The sequence below is a fragment of the Lycorma delicatula genome, chromosome 3 (genome assembly GCF_047948215.1).
Source record: "Lycorma delicatula isolate Av1 chromosome 3, ASM4794821v1, whole genome shotgun sequence".
NCBI classification, from domain to species: domain Eukaryota; kingdom Metazoa; phylum Arthropoda; class Insecta; order Hemiptera; family Fulgoridae; genus Lycorma; species Lycorma delicatula.
In genome coordinates this window covers 96720591-96743304 of record NC_134457.1, presented here as the reverse complement: position 1 = coordinate 96743304, position 22714 = coordinate 96720591, and the positions used below count along the sequence as shown (strand labels likewise).

The window sequence follows — 22714 nt, the reverse complement described above, 5'->3', positions numbered from 1 at the left end:
TCTTTCTTTTTGAATTATATTTTAGGTCAATTTTATTTTCAATGTTTTGAAGTTCTCTGTGTTTTTGCTTCATCAGTGTCATTTGCTAGCTGTGCCAAGTCTCGGTGGAAACCAAGGCAGTTTGTTTTGATTTTTTGACCTATTTTTATTTTTGGGGGGCATTTATTGAGCCATTTCCCCATAATCTATTCCAGAACGCAGTTGAATAATGTGAGAGTCCATCTCTTTGTTGCAGTCCTGTTTTAATCTCAAATGGTTTTGAAGATTTGCCTCTGAATTTCAGTTATGACTTAGTGTTTGTGAGGGCCAGTGTTATCATATTTATTAATTTAGGATGTAGTCTGAGGTTTCTTAGAATTTTTCGTAGGGATTCTCCATGGATGCAATCATATGTTTTCTTGAAGTCTACAAATGTTATAACCATGTCTGCTTCTTTTTCTGTTGTAATCAGTTATTAGCTTGAGACTTATGATCTGGTCTGGACAGGTCCTCTAGGGTCTGAAACCTTCCTGTTATTCTCCTAGTTCTTTCTCGAGTTGTAAACTGATCGTGTTGAGGATGATTCCTTAAAGAATTTTGTGTGTAGGAGTGAGATTCCCCTGAAGTTATTTGGTCTGTTTTGTCCACTTTTTTGTATGGTGGGTGGATGAAGGCTGTCGTCCAGTGTTCTGATAGTTCTTTAATCCAGATGTTGATTAGTTGTTGATTTTTTTTTTTTTTTTTTGTCTTCAGTCATTTGACTGGTTTGATGCAGCTCTCCAAGATTCCCTATCTAGTGCTAGTCGTTTCATTTCAGTATACCCTCTACATCCTACATCCCCAACAATTTGTTTTACATACTCCAAACGTGGCCTGCCTACACAATTTTTCCCTTCTACCTGTCCTTCCAATATTAAAGAGACTATTCCAGGATGCCTTAGTATGTGCCCTATAAGTCTGTTTCTTCTTTTAACTATATTTTTCCAAATGCTACTTTCTTCATCTATTTGCCGCAATACCTCTTCATTTGTCACTTTATCAACCCATCTGATTTTTAACATTCTCCTATAGCACCACATTTCAAAAGCTTCTAATCTTTTCTTCTCAGATACTCCGATCGTCCAAGTTTCACTTCCATATAAAGCGACACTCCAAACATACACTTTCAAAAATCTTTTCCTGACATTTAAATTCATTTTTGATGTAAACAAATTATATTTCTTACTGAAGGCTCGTTTAGCTTGTGCTATTCGGCATTTTATATCGCTCCTGCTTCGTCCATCTTTAGTAATTTTACTTCCCAAATAACAAAATTCTTCTACCTCCATAATCTTTTCTCCTCCTATTTTCACATTCAGTGGTCCATCTTTGTTATTTCTACTACATTTCATTACTTTTGTTTTGTTCTTGTTTATTTTCATGCGATAGTTTTTGCGTAGGACTTCATCTATGCCGTTCATTGTTTCTTCTAAATCCTTTTTACTCTCGGCTAGAATTACTATATCATCAGCAAATCGTAGCATCTTTATCTTTTCACCTTGTACTGTTACTCCGAATCTAAATTGTTCTTTAACATCATTAACTGCTAGTTCCATGTAAAGATTAAAAAGTAACGGAGATAGGGAACATCCTTGTCGGACTCCCTTTCTTATTAGGGCTTCTTTCTTATGTTCTTCAATTGTTATTGTTGCTGTTTGGTTCCTGTACATGTTAGCAATTGTTCTTCTATCTCTGTATTTGAACCCTAATTTTTTTAAAATGCTGAACATTTTATTCCAGTCTACGTTATCGAAAGCCTTTTCTAGGTCTATAAACGCCAAGTATGTTGGTTTGTTTTTCTTTAATCTTCCTTCTACTATTAATCTGAGGCCTAAAATTGCTTCCCTTGTCCCTATACTTTTCCTGAAACCAAATTGGTCTTCTCCTAACACTTCTTCCACTCTCCTCTCAATTCTTCTGTATAAAATTCTAGTTAAGATTTTTGATGCATGACTAGTTAAACTAATTGTTCTGTATTCTTCACATTTATCTGCCCCTGCTTTCTTTGGTATCATAACTATAACACTTTTTTTGAAGTCTGATGGAAATTCCCCATTTTCATAAATATTACACACCAGTTTGTATAATCTATCAATCGCTTCCTCACCTGCACTGCGCAGTAATTCTACAGGTATTCCGTCTATTCCAGGAGCCTTTCTGCCATTTAAATCTTTTAATGCTCTCTTAAATTCAGATCTCAGTATTGTTTCTCCCATTTCATCCTCCTCAACTTCCTCTTCTTCCTCTATAACACCATTTTCTAATTCATTTCCTCCGTATAACTCTTCAATATATTCCACCCATCTATCGACTTTACCTTTTGTATTATATATTGGTGTACCATCTTTGTTTAACACATTATTAGATTTTAATTTATGTACCCCAAAGTTTTCCTTAACTTTCCTGTATGCTCCGTCTATTTTACCAATGTTCATTTCTCTTTCCACTTCTGAACACTTTTCTTTAATCCACTCTTCTTTCACCAGTTTGCACTTCCTGTTTATAGCATTTCTTAATTGCCGATAGTTCCTTTTACTTTCTTCATCACTAGCATTCTTATATTTTCTACGTTCATCCATCAGCTGCAATATATCGTCTGAAACCCAAGGTTTTCTACCGGTTCTCTTTATTCCGCCTAAGTTTGCTTCTGCTGATTTAAGAATTTCCTTTTTAACATTCTCCCATTCTTCTTCTACATTTTCTACCTTATCTTTTTTACTCAGACCTCTTGCGATGTCCTCCTCAAAAATCTTCTTTACCTCCTCTTCCTCAAGCTTCTCTAAATTCCACCGATTCATCTGACACCTTTTCTTCAGGTTTTTAAACCCCAATCTACATTTCATTATCACCAAATTATGGTCGCTATCAATGTCTGCTCCAGGGTAAGTTTTGCAGTCAACGAGTTGATTTCTAAATCTTTGCTTAACCATGATATAATCTATCTGATACCTTCCAGTATCGCCTGGCTTTTTCCAAGTGTATATTCTTCTATTATGATTTTTAAATCGGGTGTTGGCAATTACTAAATTATACTTCGTGCAAAATTCTATAAGTCGGTCCCCTCTTTCATTCCTTTTGCCCAGCCCGTATTCACCCACTATATTTCCTTCCTTGCCTTTTCCAATGCTTGCATTCCAATCTCCAACTATTATTAAATTTTCATCTCCTTTTACGTGTTTAATTGCTTCATCAATCTCTTCGTATACACACTCTACCTCATCATCATCATGGGCGCTTGTAGGCATATAAACGTTAACAATCGTTGTCAGTTTAGGTTTTGATTTTATCCTTATTACAATGATTCTATCGCTATGCGTTTTGAAATACTCCACTCTCCTCCCTATCTTCTTGTTCATCACGAAACCTACTCCTGCCTGCCCATTATTTGACGCTGAGTTAATTACTCTAAAATCACCTGACCAAAAGTCGCCTTCCTCTTCCCACCGAACCTCACTAATTCCTACTATATCCACATTCACCCTATCCATTTCCCTTTTTAAATTTTCTAGCCTACCAACCTTTTTTAAGCTTCTAAAATTCCACGCTCCGACTCGTAGAATGTTATTTTTTAATTTTCTGGTGACCCCTTCCTTAGTAGTCCCCACCCGGAGATCCGAACGGGGGACTATTTTACCTCCGGAATATTTTACCAAGGAAGGCGCCTCCATTATTGTTATGTGAAAATGCAGAGCCACATTTTCTTGGAAAAAAAAAAGCAGCTGTAGTTTTCCATTGCTTTCAGCTGCGCAGTACTCAGAGGACTGAGTGATGTTGATACGGCCGTTTAAGTCGTCCTGACTCACGCCCCTAACAACTACTGAAAGAGCTGCTGCCCTCTTTCAGGAATCATTCCTTAGTCTGGCTCTCAACAGATACCTCTCCGATATGGTTGCACCTTCGGTCCAGCTACTCTGTATCCCTGAGCACTCAAGCCCCCTCACCAACGGCAAGGTCTCATGATTCATAGAGGAGGAGTTGTTGATAAAGGGTGATTTTTCCTGGTCTTCCTGCATGTTTCCTGATTTCTCGAAGTTCTGATCTTTTTCTGCTGCTTTACAATTCTTCATCTCACGCAGTGCTTGGTAGACTTTTATATTGGGGGGGAGGGATTGTTTTTTCTGTTAGTGTTGTTAATGGGTTGTTGGTGATAAAGTTTAGGAGTTCATCGGTTCTTCACAATTTAGGAGTTTGTCGAAATATTTAACTAGGATTTTGAAGTTGTCTTTATTGTTATGGTCCAGATTTGGTTTTCATCCTTCATTAGTAGGGGTTTGTATTTTTGGTGTTGTTTTCTTGATGATTTTGTAGTAGTCTCTTGACTGTTTTGTTAAATTCTTCTGCTATTGATTCAGTGTGTGTTTATGGTGTTGTCTTTTTATTTCCCTTAGGGTTTGGGTGGTTTCTTTTCTTTGTTTTACTAGTTTTTGGAAGGAAGTTTCTGATATTTAGGATTGGTGTGATACCCATGCTTGTGGTTTCTTTTCCACTGTTTCATCGCATTCGCTGTTCCACCATTAATGCATTTTACGAGGTTTTATTGATGTCAATTCTTCTACAATTTGTTTTAGGTTGTTGACTAGGTCTTTACGTTTATCCATGATTGTTATTTTTTCAGTTGCTTTTTGGTAATTTTCATTCTTGATTAGTCAGGTAGGGTCTACTTTTCTTTTAGTTTTAGGGGCTTGGTTTTGCTTTCTATGGGGAATAAATTTAATTTTAATATTAACTACATAGTGATCTGAGCCTGTATCTTCTCCTCAGAGGACTTGTATGTTGTAGATTTCTTTGTGGTGTTTGTCCATGAAGATATGATAATGTTGCCATTCTCCTTTAGTACAGCCGGGATGTTTCCAGATTTTGAATTTTTGAGGTTTCCTGTTTGAATATGTGGATTTTGAGACTAGGTTTTGGTTTCTGCAGAGATCAATGTCCATTTTCATTTGTTCTCTTTTGGACAGGCCATTTTCTGATGATGTTGCACTATCGTCTTTCTCTGCATATTTGATCATTGAAATCTCCAACTAATTGTTTAATGTTATTTTTGGGGATGTTATTTATGGTCTGGTCAAGTAGGTCCCAGAACTTTTATGTTTCTTTACAGTGTTTTGGAGATTTATTTATTATGCTGTATTTTTTATTAAATGCTTTTAGAGTGAGTGTTGAGATTCTTGGGGATTGTGACTTGAATTCTTGTATGGAGCTTATTATCTTGAGGCTGATCAAAAAAAGTGTGTTTCAAACTATGGGACACTTTTCATCACTCTTATACTTTTATGGAACATATCCTCAAGATTCCATGGTGTCATTGTTGTTTTTTCTTATTTCCTGCATCTGTGATGAGAATTTTGTGTTGATCCATTAGGTCAGTTACTATTTATAGTTTACCAACAAGCATGAGTGAGTTTACATTGTGTGGGGAAATGTAGGTAATTTGCTTTAGTTTGATTTTGTATTGTCCTTGTTTGTGTGTGCAGTGTCAGGGTATTCCAGTGCTTCCGATCGCATGTTATTTTCTAAGTGGCAGCCAACCATATTCAAGTGCTACCTTCTCTGAACTGTGATGTGGCTTAGTTCAGCCAGTGGAATATTTATTTAAAGACCTTTCATGGTTGACTGTCACCCTATTAGGACTAGGTCTCAAATATTGGTGCTCTTTGGTGTTGGGTTTCAATTAACTACACATCTCAGGAATGGTCAACCTTTTTCTTTTTCCTGTTTAGCCTCCGGTAACTACCGTTTAGATAATTCTTCAGAGGATGAATGAGGATGATATGTATGAGTGTAAATGAAGTGTAGTCTTGTACATTCTCAGTTCGACCATTCCTGAGATGTGTGGTTAATTGAAACCCAACCACCAAAGAACACCGGTATCCACGATCTAGTATTCAAATCCGTGTAAAAATAACTGGCTTTACTAGGACTTGAACGCTGTAACTCTCGACTTCCAAATCAGCTGATTTGGGAAGACGCGTTAACCACTAGACCAACCCGGTGGGTTAGGAATGGTCAACCTGACTGTACAAAACTACACTTTACATTCATACATATCATCCTCATTCATCCTTTGAAGTAATTAATACCTTATGGAGGTTCCAGAGGCTAAACATAAAAAAGAAAGGTCCAAAGTCTAGTGAGGTGATAGTGGGGTATGAGTTTATAATAGAGGAAGTTGTGAACTTTGTTTAGATTCAGTTCACCAGACAACAAATTTCCTATTTGTTACAGATATATCCAGGTCCACCTTGTGGAGGCTCGATCTGACTTTTGTTAAAGTTGTTATTTTGTAGAGAAGTTAAAAAAATCTGATCCTAAACATACGCTCTATTGTGTATTTATTTCATGTTTTTTTTTTTTTATCTTCAGTCATTTGACTGGTTTGATGCAGCTCTCCAAGATTCCCTATATAGTCCAGTCGTTTCATTTCGGTATACCCCCTACATCCTAACAATTTGTTTTGCATATTCCAAACATCGTCTGCCTGCACAATTTTTCCCATCACCTGTCCCTCCAATATCAAAGTGACTATTCCAGGATGCCTTAATATGTGGCACTATATGCCTATCTCATCCTTTTAACTTTATTTTTCCAAATGCTTCTTTCTTCATCAGTTTACCGCAACACCTCTTCATTTGTCACTTTATCCACCCATCTGACTTTTAACATTCTCCTATGCACCACATTTCAAAAATTTATAATCTTTTCTTCTCAGGTACTCTGATTGTCTAAGTTTTACTTCTGTATAAAGGTATGCTCAAAACATATACTTTGAAAAATTTCCTGATGTTTAAATTAATCTTTGATGTAAGCAAATTATATTTCTCACTGAAAGCTTATTTCACTTGTTTATTTGCCATTTTATATTGCTCCTGCTTCATCTATCTTTAGTAATTCCTAAATTCTTCTACCTCCATAATCTTTTCTCTTCCTATTTTTATATTCAATGGTCCCTCTACATTATTTCTACTACATTTCATTACTTTCGTTTATTTAATGTAAACTAGAATTTTTAAAAATTAGCTGATAATTAAAACGACTTTGTAAAAATTCAAGTTTTTGCATTTTTTTCTGAAAATAAAACACTGATTATGGTTTTATTTAAAAAATAAAATACTGTACTACTGTATTAGACCAATGTAAAAAGAGAATAAAATTACTGTACTATTCCAAAATGGAATAAAAAAATAATGTAAGCTACAAAAACGTTAATCAAAGAAGCTACAGTATACAATAATATTAATTAAGACACGTGTACAAAAAATATTGTAAAAATCAAATATGGATATATACAATTTATTTATATGTAGATGGTTTAAAACATTTCTCTTTTAACTTGAACTAAGTCCTGGTACATATGATCTCTCTCTAGAGAGGGGTTATGGTTAGAGGCAGGCATATAAAAGACCCAGTCTCAGTCTACTGGGTGAACTACCCCTGCAGGACCCAGTTATGCCGTTCCCCACGGGGTCTCGGTAGGTTAGAGGCAAAGACAACTTCTGAGGGTGTGCAATGCATTAGCTGGTCTACCTTCCTAGGAAAAAAGAAAGTCCTGGTACATATTTTTTTTCAATAAACGACTGCATTTATTGCATTAAAATAATGTCTTCTGGCAATAGCTTTTTGTAAGAATTATTACTTTAATTTTCTAACCTCTTCTGTTGCTTTCTTACTTGTGATGGTAAATCTGGGTTCATCATTGTCAGAGTTATTTGTTTTGAAAATTATCAATTCTGAGTCTTTTCAATTGAACAAATACATTCTCTGTGTTGAATGCACCATCAATGTTCAGCAACTCTCTTTTAGATTCCAAATGGTTCAGTAAGTTCTTGTAACTCTCTCTGTTCCATAGAATTTTCATTTGGTTCAGTAAGATTTCCAATGTTAGAATTGAAGTTATTTTGTGAAGATTTAATACCAGCTTTTACAAAACAATTCCTCACTATCATAGTAGTAACCTGCTTTATACCCATACAAATCCATATAACTGCATCCAAGACACTTAAGCTTTTAGAATGCTATCAGCATTTATAACTTCATTCATTGTTGACAATAAGTACCATAACACATTTTTTCTGAACTGAATTTTAAAGTTCTGAGTGATCCCCTGATCATGTGGTTGACATACTACAGCAGTATTTGGGGAAGAAATATTCATTTTACTTTTTTCTAAGTTAACATTAGGATGCGATTTTTGTTAACATACTGTTCCTGAAGAATAGGTATAACATTCTTATTTTGCCTTCCCATTCTAAGTCTAAGATCATAACTTAACAACTAGTCTATCATTATGTCCCTAGTTATCCAAGTTTTTTTTTTTATTTGAATGCCATTCAATTTCTAATGAATTTATATTCACGCCATTAAAACATTGTGCCTTTGCAGCTTTTCCGATTGTCAATGGTTTTTCAAATTCACTTGACATATTCACAGCTGATGTAACAGTCAGTCTTCCTTTCGATATCTTCCCCCTACACTTTCTTCCTCTTTCAAACATAATGTTTTACTGGACAAAGCCGAGGAAAAAGAGAAGTCTCATCACAATCAAAAATATTTCTTTAATTATTACTCATGCATATTTCATTTAACTTTTCCAATCATCTACAATCGGTGCTTGATCATAAACATTTTAAAATAAAACATTACATTTAATTTGGATGAAACGTTACATCTAACCAACCTCCTGATGCTTTAAACTCATCATAACTAAGTTCTTAGCTATTTCTAAGGCTTTCTTACATATCAAAATACCAGAGACCAGAATATTATTAAGCACAAGTTCTGCAAAACCACTCATAAGTTAAATTGTTAACCACTAGGCTTAGTGTTTCAGGAAATGCATATTTGCTTAACTGCTTGTCATTTTCAGTCCATGACTTTAGGATATGAAGTTTGCTTTTTAAGATGTTGCTTGTTTGAGTTTTTCCGACATCAAAATATATTGTCCTATCATGCATACTGAATTTATTTTTTGTAGACATTTATAACTGCTACTTTTTCTCTTAATGTCAAGCATTTACATTTTTGAGAGATTTTAAGTTGCCATAACAATTGTTATAACGATTTTTTATATATGAGGGTAAGTCAATTATCTGCAATTTAGTTATATTTTTGTTTATGTTGGTAGTACTGTCGTGTTGCATAAATGATGCATGCGTGGTTTAATTGTTATTATGTCTGTGCAGGTTTGATGTTGTTAGGTTAGTTCCATTATCACTGCTCTATTGTTAACCATGGTTGCTCCGCTTTCTGTTTGCACCAAAAAAGAGCAACATTCAGTGATCCGTTTTTTGTGGTCGGAAGGTGTATCAGGGGCTGAAATTCAATTCAATCGAAGACTTTCTGTACAGTACAAGAACAGTGTGTTGCCACAATGGAGTGTCTACGAATGGATTGAAAAATTAAAAAATGGTCGCACAAGTGTTATGCACAAACGAAGGAGCCGGGCGACTGTTCACCGCCACAAATGAGGAATACATTGAGCTTGCACGTGACATGATTTTCTTAGACAGACGAGTAACTATTGATGAAATGGCACATCTTCTGCAAATTAGCCACAGTTCTGCCTATGAAATCATCCACAACAGACTTGGGTTTCATAAAGTCTGTCCAAGATGGGTCTCAAAACAACTCGCACAGTTGCATAAACAAACATGCTTGGATATGTGCCAAGAACATTTGGATCGCTATGGTAACGAACAGACAGAATCATCACTGGTGATGAAACATGGATCCATCATTACGAGATGGAGAGTAAACGGTACCCTCGTAAAATTACAGAGTAAACATTATGAGGAAAGGGGCACAACAATTAACACTGCGCGTAACAGTGAGATGTTTATTGCCAAGCTGAAGCCTGCAATTCGAAGCAAATGCTGAGACTGCTGTCGAAAGATGTTGTGTTGTTGCATGACAATGCCCATCCACTTACTGCTGCCCACATTGCCGAAACGCCCCAGAAACTTAACTTTGAAGTACTGGCTCATCCTCCATATAGTCCTGATCTTCCCCTTCTGACTACCACTTGTTTCGTCCACTCAAAGAGGCATTAAGGGGCCATCGATTTACCTTGGACGAAACAGTGAAAGAAGTGGTTCATTCCTGGCTCGCAGCTCAACTGAAAACCTTCTTTTATGAGGGCATCAGGAAGCTTGTGCAACGATGGACCAAGTGCGTTGAAATGCAAGGGGACTATGTTGAAAAATGATGTACATGTAAGTTTCCTATTTCTATTGCAATAAAATTTTTAACTACATTGCGGGTAATAATAGACGTTCCCTCGTAATATACAAACATTAACATACAATAAGTAAACATATATATAGAAAATGTTCTACAGTAAAAATGCAGTACTATTCTGTCACAAAAATAGTACATGTGTTCAATATACAGTATAAATTTGCATAGCAATTGATGGCAAATCATACTGGATGATGAATTGATTGAAATCATAACATCAGTATCCAGGTAGAAGTGATGCAGTTCACAACAGATAAATTAGTCACACTGAGTATAAAATAAAACTAGGAAAATTTCAATTTCTATCCCTACTGTCTGTTTTTCAGAACTGATTGAACAATTTTTATAGGTAATTTCATTGTCTGCATCCATTATTGGGAAGTACTTTATGCATTAATACTACTATAAAACTGCCAGGGAATGTAGAAGTGCCTCGTATTAAGAGGAGTTCATTACTGGGAAGTGTCCATTACAGAAAGTTTCACTGTATTTATACATATATATACACAGAGCATGGGTACAATAGGTAAATATTATGTGAATGGTTGATAGTGACAAATTTTATTCCTTTGTTCTAGAACAAGTATAACTTCTGAACATTATTCTAATGATAGTAGGAAAAGTGAAAGATAAAGTTAATACTTTTAGCCTCTGAAATGGGCAGCAGAGAAAAAATTTATGTAAGTTAAGAAAGTACAGTATTGTAGAACATATATTATGGGCTGTAGGTCTTTTATTCTACACATTGTTATTTCTTTTCATTCCTTGTTTAACTATATTGTGTGAAAATTTTAAAATTTCCTAACTATATTTTTATCAAATAGCTAATACTTTGTTTCAAGTAGCCTATTGTTTAATCTTGTCATTTTTATTGAATAATATTTTGTAGTATTTCAGTCATTTATTAAGTAATAGAAAGCTAGACAGTATCATATGTTTATCTGTATTTGATTTATTTTTTTAATATTTTTAAACAAAATGCAACTTAATAAAATTATATCATAGAACATGGACAGTAGATGATTTTACAAATGAGTGGAATTGCAACATTTACTTATGAAACAAATAATTTAATAACAAATAAATAATTTACACTTGTTTATATAAGCACAAATTAATGCTTTAAAGCTTTAATTTTTTTTCAGGTATTCTCAAAAGCATCTCTACTGGAACTAGTAGAAATCACACCTTTACACGTATCAGAAAATGAAAATGCATTAATAACACCATCACATATAAATGTTATTCTAGATTATGCTAAATATGGTGTAAGAGATTCTGGAGTTCTGTTTTATTCTGTTGATTCTCCAAAGCACGGGCGATTAGCTGTTGAAGTTTGGGAAAGAGGAAATTCAAATCAGATATTTACATTGCTTGATCTTTCAAAGGACAAGGTAAAATTTAATATCTTTAATGTTAAAGGTTTGTGGGATTTGGCAATAAATTTATTGTAATAAAATGTTATGTAAAGGTGGTTGGTTAATTTACAATAGTTTAATTAGATTATATGCAGTTATGAACCCAGTTACATATCTATTCTGATTTTGCTGGATAATCTGGAAAAGTGGTTGATATTTTATTTTCAGAAAAAATCATCCAGATTTTGAGTATTACATTTTTCTTTATGATTCTGCCATTAATTTAAGAAAATGACAGATCAGTTCATACTAAAATCATAACTTTTTTTCAGTCAACCTGTGCATCATCAGCAAATCTCTTCCACATAGCTGAATCTGTTTCATACTTATTCAAAGGTTTTCACTTCACCTCTTTTTATCTGTATCCATTTTTATTTTATAAATATAGCTTTGTTACCTCTCTTTATCATTTTCTATAATATATACAATATATGCGTATCTCTATGTGGCTAAACTACTGCAACTGTCTTATCTCTATATGCTCCACCAAAAATCTTTCCGGTTGCATTCTTCAATTGTTGCTTCACTAATTTTTATGGTCTCATTAATAGAGAATTTTACCCTCTACTGATGTTATGTTCTAGTTTACCTTACTTGGCTGCCTAGACTTTTGAAAGAAACGATGTTAGTGTTGATGAAGGCTTCAATCTCATTGAAATGAACCAAGATAATTTAAAAGTTATTTTAAAAACCCCATTATGTTGGGGAGCTTTGTTGCTCTAATTAAATTTTTTGAAAATAAAGAGTTTGTGTGAAATATTTTTGTATAAAGCATTTTATATACGAGGTTTCTATGAAACGTTTTGAGCCTCAACATGAAGATGGCAGCACTTGTTAACAAAAGTAAGGGAATGTATTCGCACATGCGTTGAAAAGTACTCACTAAAATTTCAACCATTTTGGACTCTCAGTTGTTTGATAATCATTGGAAGAAGTCATTGTAAGATTTTTTTTTGTGAAAATGGTAAAAATCAAGTAACATGCTGTGATTAAATACTTGCATTAGAAAGGCAATACGATTACGCAGATTAAAACAAAGTTGGATGCTGTTTAAGGATACTCTGTCTTATCATTTGCTACCATGAAAAGATGGGCAGTGGGCAGCTGAATTTAAACATGGTCATACCAGCTTGGTTGACGATGAGCATTTGGGATGGCCAAAAACTGCAACCACCACCGATATCATCGAAAAAGATCACCATATGGTACTGGACAACCGATGAATTAAGAATAGAGATATAGCAGAGGCTGTTGGCATATCAAGAGAATCTTGTTTGTCATATGTTTACTGAAGAATTGGATATGCGTAAGCTATCCATGTGCATTTGCTCACTTTGGAACAAAAACGCATTCGAATGAACATTTCCAAGGCCTGCTAGAGCAGTTTAAGCAAATTGAGTAATTTTTTTTTTGCATTGATTCATAACTGTAGATGAAACGTGGATCCACCACTACACTCCTAAGACAAAACAACAGTCAAAACAGTGGACTGCAAAGGGTAAACTTGCTCCAAAAAGGGTAAAGACGGTCCCATCGGTTGGGAAGGTAATAGCGACTATTTTTTGGGTTAGTAACAGAATTTTGTTTATCAATTATATTCATAAAGGTAAAACAATAACAGGACCATATTACATATAATTTCTTGACAAGCTGAAGGTAGAAATTGCAAAAAATGACCACATTTGAAGAAGAAGAAGAAGAAGAAAGTGCTTTTCCATCAGGAAAGTGCACTTGCTCATTCTTTAATGGTCACCATGGCTGAAATTCATGAATTGTACTTTGAATTGGTTGACCACTCACCGTATTCATCAGATCTGGACCCAAGCAACTTTTTCTTGTTTCCTAACCTTAAAGATTCGCTCGGAGATAAGCGATTCTCATCAGACAAGGAGATTATCGCATATGTAAATGCCTATTTTACAGAGAAAGATGCCAGCTACTATTTGGAAGGGTTAAAGAGGTTAGACCATCACTGGAAAAAGTTATCAACTTGAAAGGAGACTTTGCTGAAAAATAAAACAATTTTTGACAGAAAAAATACGTCTTTCTATATTGACTCAAAACTTTTCAGACAACCCGTGCATAAATTAAAAAAAATTATATGTGTTTGAAATTGACAATGAATCCTGTTGTATACTGACAAATTTTTCCCTCTCTTTAAATTACTTCAAATTTATGCTTGTGAATTATAAATTGGAAATTGTGAGGTAACAGATTTGTCAGTGATTGAATGATAAAGTACTTTTGATTGAATGATAAAGCACTTTGGCAAATCAAATCTGGCATTGTTCTCTTCTCTGTCAAAGATTGTAATGACAACATGATAGTTCATTTTATATCATTGACTAAGAAATTAATATGGAAAATAATATGGAAAATATCTTTACGATATTTTTCAATATTTTGATGTTTTAATTATGTTATTGATTTAATTTCCACAAAATTCTCTGATGAAGCAGAGAGCTCTGTGAAAGTACTAAACAAGGAAGAAAAAGTTTTGGAGTATATGAAAAAATTATTTTTTATAAATATTTAAATGATAATATTAATTCTGTCGACATGTCTGTGAATTATAAACATGTATTCAGAGATTACCAACGTTGAATTAGTGTAATCCATTTTACTGTTTCTTAACAATCCAGAAATTGTAATCTGTTTAAAACTAACATATTGATTGAGGACTTATTTTTAAAAAGTTTAACATTATTATTGTTTTAATTTATTTCTTTGTAGGTAAGGTATGTCCATGATGGCTCAGAAAGTATTGCTGACAGTATTGAACTGGAATTAGAGTTAGCTCCCGGTTCTGGTTTTGTATTACCAGGTTACCTTCAAGGTCGTCATAGATTAATGCTTCATGTTGAAATTGAACCAATCAATGATCCGCCTGTTTTGTTGACCCCGGCTAGTAAAGTATTACGACTAGCTCAGGTTAGAATATTCTGTTTTGTGTTGTTTTCATCTTAGAATATTGTAAGACATATTATGTGTACTTATTGTAGAAATGGCTAGACATTATAAACTAATATTTCTATTGTTTGAATTAATTTTATTTATTCAAATTTTGATTACTGAATAGTAGAATTTGATTGTTATTCTTTATAGTAATGCATTGTTTTATTTCCCCATAACTAAAACCTAATCCCTAAATTCAGCACCCTTTTATTGAAATTAAGATGATAAACTTTGTAGCATGTGAAAAATCCCTTGCCTAACTGGGTTGAAACCCAGAATTTGGCAGATGAAAGAAAAAATGCTACCACTCTGCTACAGAGATCAGCATTTGACAGTGCTTCATTTGTCTGCATATAATGTAATCACTTGTTATTAGCTGTGAATGGCAGTAGTGGATCATAGATTATTTATGAAAAGTGTTACCACTTTTACTACTTTATAAACATTTACTCCTTTTCACCTCAGCATATTACACAATAGTTGATTCCCCTCATCTTATGATATTGAAAATTACTTTGTCCATTTCTTCCATTTTACTTGTAATTATTCAGGAAAAGTATTCATGGTCTTTTTTTTAGAATATTTATTTCTTTTCTAATGTAATAACATTTAGCACTTCCAACCAATTATCTACTTTCTGTTCTAATTTTCTTGGTTTCTTACCTTAGATTTTTTACTCTATAGATTTCCTTTTATTTAATGAACTAAATCAATACATTGCTAATAATATCTTCAACTGTTTGAAGATTCTCTGTATTTTAGAAGATTCTGTTTTGGATTTCTTTACTTTGCAAATTATCTTTCTATTTAAGACATCAATTTCCAACTTAATTAATGCATCTAATTTTTGTAGTTTCACTGTATTACCACATTTTAAATGCTTTTTTCAATGTGGCATTCCTGTGGTCCATATTTTGGTGCTAAGGCATATAACATTTCACATAAATATTTAAAAAAATTTCTATTGCCTCACTATTTTTGTTGCTTGTGAAAATCTTTACAACATGAATCCTTTCTTTCCTTACTTGTTCTAATATTTGATATTGCCCTTATAAATCTGTCCTATTTAATTATGTTTCCTAATTAAGAAAATGTTTCAAATTTAACTTAAATTATTGTTATATAAAGAAGGAGGTAGGAAAAAACATTTTACCCATAAGGCTTACTGTGTTCTCCCAAAGAATACATTCTAATCTGTTCATTTCTTTATTTTGAATGAATGCTCGACTATTTCTAGCCATGTTAGAAATGTCCACTATCCCTGAAAATTAGGCTTGAAGATATAACTCTTCCACTCGAGGTTATCTAGTTATCGAGGTTATTTATAGTGATGGATTCTGGATTCTCTAGGACTAATGAAAAAATAAAGGATATCATCCCAGTAGATATAATAAATTCATTCATCCAGATTGGTTCGTGTCAAGTTGTGGAAAATAGAGCCTCCTCAAGCAATCCTTATCCACTAGATCACAAAATGTAAGAGGGGGTTTACTAGATTTGTGGTCTCTAGCTCCCAGGCGTAGTTTTTGAATAATTATAACAGTTACTAAAACCTAAAAAAACTGTAGTTTTGGCCTCTGTCAAATTTTTGTCACAGTTAGGCCCCTAAGCTTGTACATTGTATTAGTAGTATAATCTTAGCTAAAAAAAAAATTAGCACTTTGAATTCCGTGAAGAGATCCATATTTTCTAGGTCATATCTGATCATTAATAAACCTAAATTAGTAAACCTTAGATCATTAATTTTTTATTTATCATTTTAATTTTTCTGTCGCATTTTGTAATTTTTAATTCATCTCCTATGTTGTTAAATTTAATTTCTCCATAGTTGAGTCCGTGACATTCAATACTCATCTTAATGTTCATCCTTCTTACTCACTTACTCTATAAATCTGCTACCCAGCATGTAGTATGTAGTTTATTACAAATGAATATCAATTCACTGAATGTATTTTTGTTTTACAGTAATATAATAATTACTTATGATTACCTTTTTTCTCTCCAGTAACTGTTCTAACCTAAATCTGTTTACATTTAAAAACAGAACTTTTAATTTTTACATTAACTTTTAATTTTAAATAGGTAATAAAGATTTTTTGTTGTTAGGCTTTTTTAAAAAAAAAATATTTTAAAGTTATTGAACAAAGTTTTATTTGTTAATATTTATTGCATGTTATTTACTGTTCATCTGCTTGTGTGCTGTTTGCTGTTATGAGTGTTTTTTTTCAAACCTCATTCAAATTTTATTTTTCTTTGTACATATATTCTTTGCATCATTTAGCTGCTATAATCTGTATATTTTTTATGGTTACAAATAAACTACAGTAAATATCTTTGTAAAATAAATATTTGAAAAATTGTAGCCATGATTTGTGTATTTATTTTTAATAATATTTCCATTAGTTTCTATAAATTCTCATATGGATACAGAATTATTAAATTCATAAAGACCTGACAATAACTACTTAATTGTGTTTATGAAACTGAAGGGAAAATAGATAAAAGTTAAAGTTAAATTGTACTAAAACTTATACGTTATATGTATTTATTTATTTTATAGTAAAGTAGGTGATAAATTAAATTTTTTTTTTACTAAAGAGTAAGTTGTTACTCTTTAGTTCAGGTACTTGTATAACATAGCAAGCTGTAAACAGTGGATATGATGAGTATTTTTTTTATAAAAGACTTTAAATTTGAAGTACACAGTAATAATAATAGCAATTTTTTATTTAAGCAAGAGCTAAAGTTTTCCATCTTGATCAGCTGGCATTCATCATCGCTCAATAAATATTTAAATTATTCAAAGAAGGATCTTTTGGATGTAATAATAAAGTCTGGCATTTTGTAAACTTTAATTTCTTTGGTTCTAGAGTCAGCAAAGGCTATGAAGCAAAATGAAATTTTATGCTATGGAACAAAATGGGCTAGGAGAAATATTATCAGATCAACTATAGTTGATTTAAACAATTAAAGGGTTAGATGAAATATCTGTATAACAAAACTTTAATTGTTGGTTTTATAAGAGTGATAGCTTTTTTAATGAAAAACTAAGCCAAATTTTTTTTTTTTTTAGCACAAGTTTTTTTCCACTAATCACCATGGACACTAGAACATGATTTACTTAGTAATTCTCTTCTAAAATACACTTTATAATATTTTACTCAAATATTTACAAAAGTATTGAAAAATGAAAAAAATCATTCCCATGTTTTTTTTTGTTTTTTTTATACATTTACCTTAAGAAAAATCAAAGGGCCAACTAAAATGTGATAGTTTTAGTTTAAGGGACCTGAAACAAGCTCAAATCAATTACTTTTGAGAATTTAAAACTGAAAGAAAATTTGTAAGGTTTAAAATGAAAAATATTTTTTGTTTCTGAAACCCAGTAACAAACTATGAGGGTGAATTAAATATAGACTGTAATTTTTTTGTAAATTTATTGATTAATATTAATCAATTCTCTATATAGTCTCCTGTGTGTTCTATACACTTTTGCTAACGATTTGAAACCTTGAATATTCCTTGTTCATAAAAAGTTGTCAACCAACTGCGCATGCGCTCTTCGATGTCTTCATTGTTTTCAAATCGCTTCCCTCCAAACAATTCTTTCAAAGGTGCAAACAAAAAATAGTCACAGGGGGGAACAAATATGGAGTATAAGGAGGACAGTTAAAGGTTTCCCAGTGCATTTTTTCCAATTTATCTCTTGTCGAAACCGCGGTGTATGGCCTGGTGTTGTCATGGAGAAGGATAACATCTCTGATGGGCATATCCCATCTTTTGTTTGGGTAGGCGGCTTTTGCTGACTGTAGCAGCTGGCAATAGTAAGTCTTTTATACACTTTCTTGCCCACCCTTAAATTGACTGACTCATGTATATTTTTTTTTGTGGGACTATGTAGTGCCTCCAAACTGTACCTTTAAACAAGTTAAAATTTCCTCTGGTTTAACGCCTTTATTAGTTAAAAACTATAATTATACATTGTGCAATAGATGACAGAACCTCTTGCTAACACATAACTATACTGATGACAGAACAGAGCAGAGAAGCTAAACAAGCTGGTTCCCCTCTTTAACACACTGAACATTAATCACCCCACTCCGCCAGCTCGGAACTGCTTGCTGCATAGAATAGCAAAATTACTGTTTAAATTTGATTTACCATTGTATATAAGAATCCTTTGTATTTATTTTTTTTATTATTCATAGTAATGCCTTTTTTTATAATTCCAGTGAGATTATTTAAATATGTTGTGATATTTGTGCTACTGTCAGACCTTGCATTTTTTTCTTATAATATTTTTATGAATATTTTAGTTCTGACTTAACTAACTCTATTAATATCATGCAATATTAATTGCTTGAATATCATGGTTTACTTCTAATATTTATTCATATTGTTTGTAAATCATCTAGTACATTCTGTTTGTACATATGTAAAATAAATATATTGTGAAAAATTTTTTAAAAATATAATCACAATATTTATATAATTATTTTTTTGTATTTATGTTATTTTATAAACAAAGAATACTGCTGATTAATTCAGTTTTAACTTTACAATTAGATTGCTAAGTGATAGTAAAGTTACAAAAAGTAATATCACTCTCCAATTACAATTTCTCGTAGTTAAAGTTGCTAATTTATATATTTTCTCTTCTAAAGCTACATATTTTTTGTTTTGTTTATTTTTTTTTTTTTATTACAAGAAGTTTTATTGTTATGTTCATTAATTGCTTTGCATACATTTTAACATCATTATAATTGTTATTTTTTTCTCTTTAAAGCATGGATTTTTTTGTAGTTGACAGCATGTCTGAGTACATATTCAAGATGCATGAATCTATTGAAACTGTTTTCTGAACAAGAATTTTACAGTTTTATATTCCGGTAAATATAAGAAAGGTATGTTTTCATTATTTATGCATTCTAATTTTATTTTATTATGTACAATTTTTTTATCAACTGCTAACAGCAGTTATTATAAATTCAGTTTTGGAAGTTGTTCAGGAGAGTGTTACTTATGTTATAAAAAATAATTACACTAGATAAGCATTAAAATTATGTTCAGCAAATAAACATAAATTTTCCATCCAGTTTTATCTTATGATGAGATGGTACTCCTTCGGTGGTAACAATAAGACAAAGCTAGACCAAATAAGTATTGTCCCCAAAGTATTTTTTTTTTCTTTGCCACTTACACTAGTATTATGGTTACAAAGACATAAATAAAATTTGATTAAAAAATATGCAATAAAAAAAAAAATAGCTTTTTTGATTTTTGAGGAAGGGGGAGAGTTTGGGGAAAAAATTGTTTTAAATGGTAAGACAAATATGTACACATGTACTGAGCTTAAAATAAAGTGGGCTTACATTTGCAAAATTTTGAGGAAATTGACTGCAAAGAAACTACCTTACCTCGTGGATATAATTGTCCAAACCTTTATCAACAAATTCTCCCATATACACAAGTCTGCCAAATTTCATCAAAATCGGTTAGTAGAATCAAAAGCTATTAAATTTGAACACATACTTACGTACAGTATGTACAAACATGACCCTTTTTTTGTTTTTTGGGGTCCCTAGGATGTGGAATGTCTAGAAATGCTAAAAAAACCATATTCCATTTTTTGACTGATTACCAACCATACTTTCCTTCTTACAACATAGGTCCTAGAGCTGTGATGCTAGAAAAGTAAACGTTGCAAAAGGATGGAAAGAATGGTTTTTGAATCTAGCTCTATTGTGTCAACTTTTCCATCTTGTTTAGTCAATGATCAAATCCTTTAACATACCAATATCCAGTTGGTTTTATTTTCAAAATGTTGAATATTTCAATTTAACATTTTCAAATCTACTTTTAAGTAAACTTTTTCCATCATTTTTTTGTCACACTGTTATAAAAAGAGTTAAAAGAGCTGAGAAACCAGATTCAGAAGAAGGAATAAATTGGAAATAAGAAAAGAAGTGTGAGGAAAGACCTGTAGGAAATCTCACACTGTCAAGCTAGCAATAGATACATACTGGGATAGCTAACTGTTTGGCGTATTCTAAGTTAACCATTCTCTAATCTGTCAACATGAAGTATGAACTAGATTTAAAAAAGTAAGCATTGCATAAATTGAAGTTTATATAATTAGAAAATGAAGTCATCTTTATATAAACTCATCTTTATATAATACTTATATCATAATAATGATTTCACTTTTAACTACAATTTACTAAATAAATAAATAATTAAAATCCCACTATCCTGAAAAAAAGAATGTACTTTATTTAATACTTCACTTGAAACCAAGGTCATTAAGTATATTGCATTTTAATAATATATATGAGAATTGATAAAAAATACACTGAATTTTAGTTTTTTGTCAAAAAAATTTTTATTTATTCATCAATATTGATTTTGTCACCTTCAAAGTTCTTTCCTTCACATATAATACTTTTGTGCCAGTGCTTTTTCCAATCTTCAAAGGATCTCTGGAATGCAATTTTTGGTATGGCTAAGCTCCTTCAGCGATTCTGTCTTTATCTCTTCAATGCTGGCAAAACATAGTCTTTTCACACTTCTTTTCAATTTGGGGAATAGGAAGAAGTCACAGGGCTATGTCCGGTGAATATGGAGACTGAGGCATCATAATGGTGTTGTTCTTTGGCCAAAAATATACAAGCAAGCAATGAAGTGCGAGCAGGTGCATTATTGTGGTATAATTGTCATGAATTATTTCATCACAAATCCAGCAGTTTCTTCAGATTGCTTCACGCAAATGGTGTAGAACTTTCACGTAATACTCCTTATTGACTTTACAACCTGGTAGCAAGAACTCATGATACACGTTGATAGTCGTTGAAATTGAAGAACATAGTGATCAGAACTTGATCACTGTGTGTTCCATTATGATCACACATCCAATTCGTTTTGGCGAGCTTTTTCCAATCTTGGCTCTACAGGAAACATCCATTGGGACTATTGTGCCTTAGTTTCAACATCATACCAATACACCCATGTTTACGACACACCCATACACCAATACATACACCAATACACCCATGTTTACCCAATATAACCCATTGAGCAGTTCTGGATCGTCATTCGCTTCAGCAACTTGTGATCATTGTTCATTTGTGATCATTGTTCGAAATTCAACAATTTTTCAACAAATTTTGCTGCTACATGTTTCATGCCTAAAACATCAGAAAAACTTGCTTGGCATAAGCCAAGTGATAAGTCAGCATCATCGTTTGATGAAGTGCTGAGATGCGCAAGGCACTCGTCATATTCACGTCTTTACAGTCTGCTTTGAAATGTTTATACCACTTGTAAATATGCTTGTTTTATTCATAGAAGAATTGCCAAAAACAACATTCAAGATTGTCAGTGCAGTACTGCACTTTATTCCATTCTTAAAGCAAAATTGAATGCAAAATTTTTGTTCCATTTTTCCACAAGTTAAAAATCTCCAACCATACTAAAACACATATAACCTTTTCAACAGCCACAATAAACTAAGCTTCCAGTATCGCTACCAATGTAAATACATTAAGAACAAGTTACCAACATAACAACAAAAAATTTATACTTAATACTGTTGGGGAAATTTATCAAACCTTGTAAGTGTTTGCAAAACAATTCCTTTTAAACACTCTCTTCTACTTCCTTTGTTTTCACTGTTGAGAATGTTCATAACAATAATTGCAATCAAATTCTTTAGCAAGCTTCTGAATACTTTACATTTCTTTACTATTTGTAGAAAAAGTATTTTTGCAATTGAGTCGTTTTGAGTATTTGTTTTCACATTCTGACATATTTGTAATTAAAATCATTAAGTATAAAATTGAAAACAGTTTTGTTTAAAATACAATATAAAATCAATTCTTAAGATATAACTTTCATTCCCAATTATTTTTCAAACTGTTACATGCACTTGCAAATGAAGTAAAAATATCACTGGTACTCTTTGCAGATAAGTAGAAGATTTTTATTACAATACATTCCACTGCCTCTATTCCAATTTCTAAGATGTAAAAATTAATATCTTAAAAATATATTTTGAAGAAATGCAGGGTGATTCAGGAGGAAGGAAAATAATT

The 22714-nt window shown here is 32.4% G+C and overlaps 1 protein-coding gene across 1 annotated transcript in view; it reads left to right on the top strand.

Moving 5' to 3' along the window:
* The window catches only part of kon (chondroitin sulfate proteoglycan 4-like protein), a 108160-nt gene that overhangs the window by 31983 nt on the left and 53463 nt on the right, over nucleotides 1-22714 (top strand). Inside the window, exons 7-8 of the mRNA XM_075360205.1 lie at nucleotides 11397-11645; nucleotides 14403-14600. Of these exons, the coding sequence (XP_075216320.1) occupies nucleotides 11397-11645; nucleotides 14403-14600 (447 nt within the window). The remainder of the gene's footprint in view (nucleotides 1-11396; nucleotides 11646-14402; nucleotides 14601-22714) is intronic.